The 5,088-nt window shown below is 42.5% G+C and overlaps 1 protein-coding gene across 1 annotated transcript in view; it reads right to left on the bottom strand.

The window, feature by feature from the left end:
* The window catches only part of Atg14 (autophagy related 14), a 29,434-nt gene that overhangs the window by 16,569 nt on the left and 7,777 nt on the right, over positions 1-5,088 (bottom strand). Inside the window, exon 2 of the mRNA XM_005355357.2 lies at positions 1,611-1,673. Coding sequence (XP_005355414.1) covers positions 1,611-1,673 — 63 coding nt within the window. The remainder of the gene's footprint in view (positions 1-1,610; positions 1,674-5,088) is intronic.

Below are 5,088 nucleotides of genomic sequence, written 5' to 3'. Positions count from 1 at the left end.
AAAAAAACAAAAACAAAACCAAAAAAAGAAAAAAAGGCTCAAAAGATATAAATCAATGTTTAAAATATTGTTTTGTCCTGGTAGCAGAGGAAGCCAGAAGAGGACATCAGCTCAATCCCCTAAAACTGGAGTTACAGACGGTTGTGAGCTGCCATCCGGGTGCTGGGAATGAAATCAGAGACCTCTGGAAGAACAGCCAGTGCTCCCAAAAGCTGAGCCATCTCTCCAGCCCGTCCTTTCCCTTTCATTTCCAGTACTGCCTGATGCTATGTGCCCAGTTAGTCTTGAACGCAGCCTTCAGATTATAGGTGCATACTGCCTGGTTAATGATCAACTTTTAAGGCAGGTGTTTGGAAAAAATTGGAAATGCCAAAGTGGGTCTAAAAATTATTTTCAAAATTCTTTATTCCTTACAATTTCTCATTTCTTCCTTTACTACCTGTAATAATAACAAGAACTTCCAGTCCTCAGACATAATCAGTAATTTCTATGAGTCATAATCAATAATAATAGCCACAAAATAATTCATAATCTTAAAACACAAAGATTTGTTCTCAGAGAAAGGGCAAAGACAGTGCCTCTCCATATTCGTCCTAGGAATGAAGTACTCTGGGGAAAAAGATTCCGGATGGATACACTGCTGGGTCCAATACACCTGGCAGGTTTTTATGAAGCATGTTGTTTAAGAGGATTTTCTTCTGCACACGAATGTGTTTAAAGAGTCCATTGTGAAAATCGCTGTACAGACAGATGGCAGCTGTCTTCACCAGTAAAGACATGTCCATATTGGTCTGGTTTGGGAAGTATTGGCAGAGGGCCTCAAGTGATGGGCAGACATGCAGGAGAAGGGAAGCCCTTTAAGGGTGAGCATCTCTCCAGCCCTTTATCTTTTTGGTTTTTTTTGTTTATTGGTTTGTTTTCAATATTGGCTCTTGCTGTGTGCCCAGGCTCATTTGGTTGTAGGTGCGTACTGCCAACCCTGGCTAAGATCAGTTTTTTGTAAGAGTCCAATGCCAGCAGGCACCACAGGATAGCTACCAGGTCAGTTTAGGCAGAGGTTCTACAGAAAAATCTACACGGCAAGGGAGTCACAGGGTGCTGGTTAACAACTCAGAGTCGTGGGCCTCACTTGGACTTACTTCATCAGAATGTCTAAGGTTAGGAGTTCAAGGATCTGCATCCGAAAACCTATCTCAGCACAGACACCTGGGACTCTACTGCCCTACACTGATGACCACCATCCTATGGGACCCACTTCTGTGAACACTCACTTGGCACTCATAAAACCTGCTGCTGTAGGCCCATCTGCCACCATCAGTGAGCGGGGCCAAGGGTGACTTCTCTGTCCAAACACAGATCACTTCTGTGAGAAAGACTTCAGGTCTTGGGCCAGGATTTTCTATTCTGGGCTTGACTTCTCCCAGACAACTCTCCCTCCTTCCCCATACTTTAAAGGTCTGGTGCTCCGCCCACTGAGTTGTCAGGGTGTGCTCCAACATTTAAAAAGATAGTCTGTTAAATGAGCTGGCAATTCCCATATCTGCACAGCACAGCAAGACTAAACTAAGTGGCTGGCTAGAGACCTCTAGAGATTAAAAATAAAAACTTACTCCTTCTGAAACGCCTCTTGCTTGCTCTTGAGCTGGTTCAGCCTTTCCTTCTTGTCAATAAACCTGTAAGAAAGAGCCTTGTTTTATTTACGCATCCTCCCGGACCCCACCAAGTTTAGAGAGACTCTTACCAATCATGAGCTAATAATCTCTCTGCAAACTCCTGCTAAACGCCCATATCCTGAAAGCAAAAACTTTCTCAATAGGGTACAATAGCTGGGTTTGTTTGTTTGTGATATGGTTTCTCTGTGTAGCAACCCTGGCTGTCCTCAAACTCAGAGATCCGCCTGCCTCTGCCTCCCGAGTGCTGGGATTAAAGGTGTGCGCCGCCACCACACAGTTAATTATCAACTTTAAAGCTCATTCCTGGCTTTATAATAATGTATGTTTGTAGACTCTATTTTGTACCTTAACACTGTTTTCCAAAGCAAACATCAGAATACTAACATGAACTTTTGTTTTTGAAACAGGGTCTCGCTGTATAGCCCTGGCTGATCTAGAACTCCCTATGAAGACCAGGCTAGTCTTGAACTCTCAGCAATCTGCCTGTCTCCGCCTCCCAAATGAGAGTAAAGAAATGCATGACTATGTACAGCACCACTAACACGGATTTGAATGCAAGGAAATTCAGTTTCATTACAAAAGGAATATTAAGTTGCCAAACTTAATTTAACCCTGCTTTCCTCTACAAATTGAGTCCTTATAGCTTCTAAATAGAATTGATTTCATTAATTTGTGAGTCACTGGATGCTTACAAGCTAGTGAAGGAAGGTGTGCACACTACTCAGTTCCTAGGCTTCTTCGTCGCCTACTGCTATCATTTTTATTTCCTTCTAGCGACTTCACTTTGTTTTGTTTCTATTTTTTAGTTTAAAGAGGTAACTTAGAATAATTTACCCCCTCAATTTAAAATCTGACACATTAAATATTAAAAATCAAGCCAGGCAGTGGTGGTGCGTGCTTTTAATCCCAGTACTATGGAGGCTGAGGCAGGTGGATCTCTGTAAATTCGAGGCCAGCCTGGTCTCCAAAGCTACAAAGTAACCCTGTCTCAAAAAACCAAACAAATAAAATAAAATTACAAATCAAGGCTGGCTCAGTGGTTAAGAGCACTTGTTCTTGAAGGCCTAGGTTTGATTCCCAGCACCCACATGGCAACTCACAACCATGTGTTACTCCAGTTCAGGTGACCCAATGTCCTCTTCTAACCTACAGACTCACTAGGCACAAACATAAATACATGCGGGCAAAACATTCATAGTCAGAAAACAATAACCTAAAAACATTTCTTTTATTTTAAAACTTACCAGGTGATGTTTTTATACATAAATGGATTGTGTAATGTTTGCACCTGATTAAGCATTATCAATCTCCTCAGATATTTGTCGTGTCTTTATGGTACAGATAGATTCTTTCAAGACTTTTTAAATCTCACACAATTATATACAGTCAATTCTACCCCACACCAGGAGGCCCAGCTCTTCCCTAACCACAGCTGACCTAGCTTTCGGCTCCCTCCCTCCTTCCCAGCCTCTCAACCAAGACCAACTTTCTTAGATCACACATAAAAGTAAGAGTGTAAGGGACTTATCACCTCTAATTCTAACCATCTTGTTGAGAATACTCCCCCTTTTTTAATAGACTATGAAACTATAAATGTCCCCTCCTGGCATCACTTCAGCTGCAGCCTACAATTTCTGAGGAGGGGCATGTTTGTTATCATTTAGCTTAAAACTGCTTCACCACATAATTATTTATTTTTTTTATTTTTATTTTTATTTTTTGGTTTGAGACAGGGTTTCTCTGTGGTTTTGAAGCCTGTCCTGGAACTAGCTCTTGTAGACCAGGCTGGTCTCGAACTCAGAGATCCGCCTGCCTCTGCCTCCAGAGTGCTGGGATTAAAGGCGTGCGCCACGACCGCCCGGCTCCACATAATTATTTAAAAGGGTCACTGTGGTTTCCATATTTGTAGCCATTCTTAATTACATCTTCTTATTACTCCTTCCTTTCTTCCTTTCTCCCTCCCTTCCTCCCTCTTGAGACAAGGTTTCTCTGTGGCTTTGGAGCCTGTCCTGGAACTAGCTCTGTAGACCAGGCTGGTCTCGAACTCACAGAGATCCGCCTGCCTCTGCCTCCCGAGTGCTGGGATTAAAGGCGTGCGCCACCATTGCCCGGCTTATTATAATTATTTAAAAGGGTCACTGTGGTTTCCATATTTGTAGCCATTCTTAATTACATCTTCTTATTACTCCTTCCTTTCTTCCTTTCTCCCTCCCTTCCTCCCTCTTGAGACAAGGTTTCTCTGTCCTGGAACTCACTCTGTAGACCAGGCTGGTCTCGAACTCACAGAGATCCGCCTGCCTCTGCCTCCCGAGTGCTGGGATTAAAGGCGTGCGCCACCATTGCCCGGCTTATTACTATTTTCTAATTTAATATTGTTGTGTCAGACTATACTCCATGAGATTCTGACTGAAAGTTCCATGTACACTTGAAAGAATGTCTCTACAGTAATTGGGTAATATATATATTATGTATATATATATGTTGGTTACTATATATATATTGATAAACTGTCTGCGAGTTGACAGTGGCTGGCGGCTGATAATCTCAGACCTTCTGATGTATTGTTCGATATGGTGGCCACCCGACACATGCAGCTGCCGGACACCTGTGGCTTGATAAGCAATTAGGATTTGAGAGTGAAAGTATGGCTAATACCAGGCAAGCAATTAGGAAATGAGCAAATAGCAGCTAACATGGTGTAGACTCCAAGAACAGAGCTTGGTGTCTCCTGAAATCCCAGCATAAACAAATCCATGGAACAGAACCACCGTCATGGGAGAAAAATTAAGCCAGACACTTTCTCTCTAAAATGCTTGTGTTTAACACATATAAGATACTTACCTCTAAATGGATGGGACAGCCACTTTGGATATTAGTATGGCGATTTCTCAGAAAATTAGGGAACAACCTACCAAGACCCAGCAATACCACTTTTAGGTATATACCAAAAGGATGCTCAATCATACCACAAGGACATGTGTTCAATTATGTTATAGCCAGAACATGGAAACAACCTAAATGCCCCTCAACCAAAGAATTGATAAGGAAAATGTGGTACACTTGCACAATGGAGTTCTGTACAGCAGAAAAAAAATTCTATGCCACACCATGGAGATCTGGCCCCACCAACATAGACAAGTGAAACTGTGCCCGCCTTCAAACTTCTCAGCCTTGCAGAGGATTGATGCTGCCCAGACTTGTTATGTCCCGTAACCCTATCGGAGCCTAGGGTAAAGCTGCAGATAGCGGGTAAGTCCATTACTTTTCTACAGGACATGGGAGCTACCTATTCTGTTCTAACATCTCACTCGGGCCTTACGTTCCTCTCACCAATTTCAGTTATGGGAGTAGACAAAACCCATTCCTCCCCACTTAAAATTTTGCCACTGCCCTGCATTTTTTTTTTTTTTTTTTT

The sequence above is a fragment of the Microtus ochrogaster genome, chromosome 17 (genome assembly GCF_000317375.1).
Source record: "Microtus ochrogaster isolate Prairie Vole_2 chromosome 17, MicOch1.0, whole genome shotgun sequence".
Classification (NCBI taxonomy): domain Eukaryota; kingdom Metazoa; phylum Chordata; class Mammalia; order Rodentia; family Cricetidae; genus Microtus; species Microtus ochrogaster.
The sequence above is the reverse complement of the archived record's forward strand: the minus strand, read 5'-3'. Positions and strand labels throughout refer to the sequence as shown.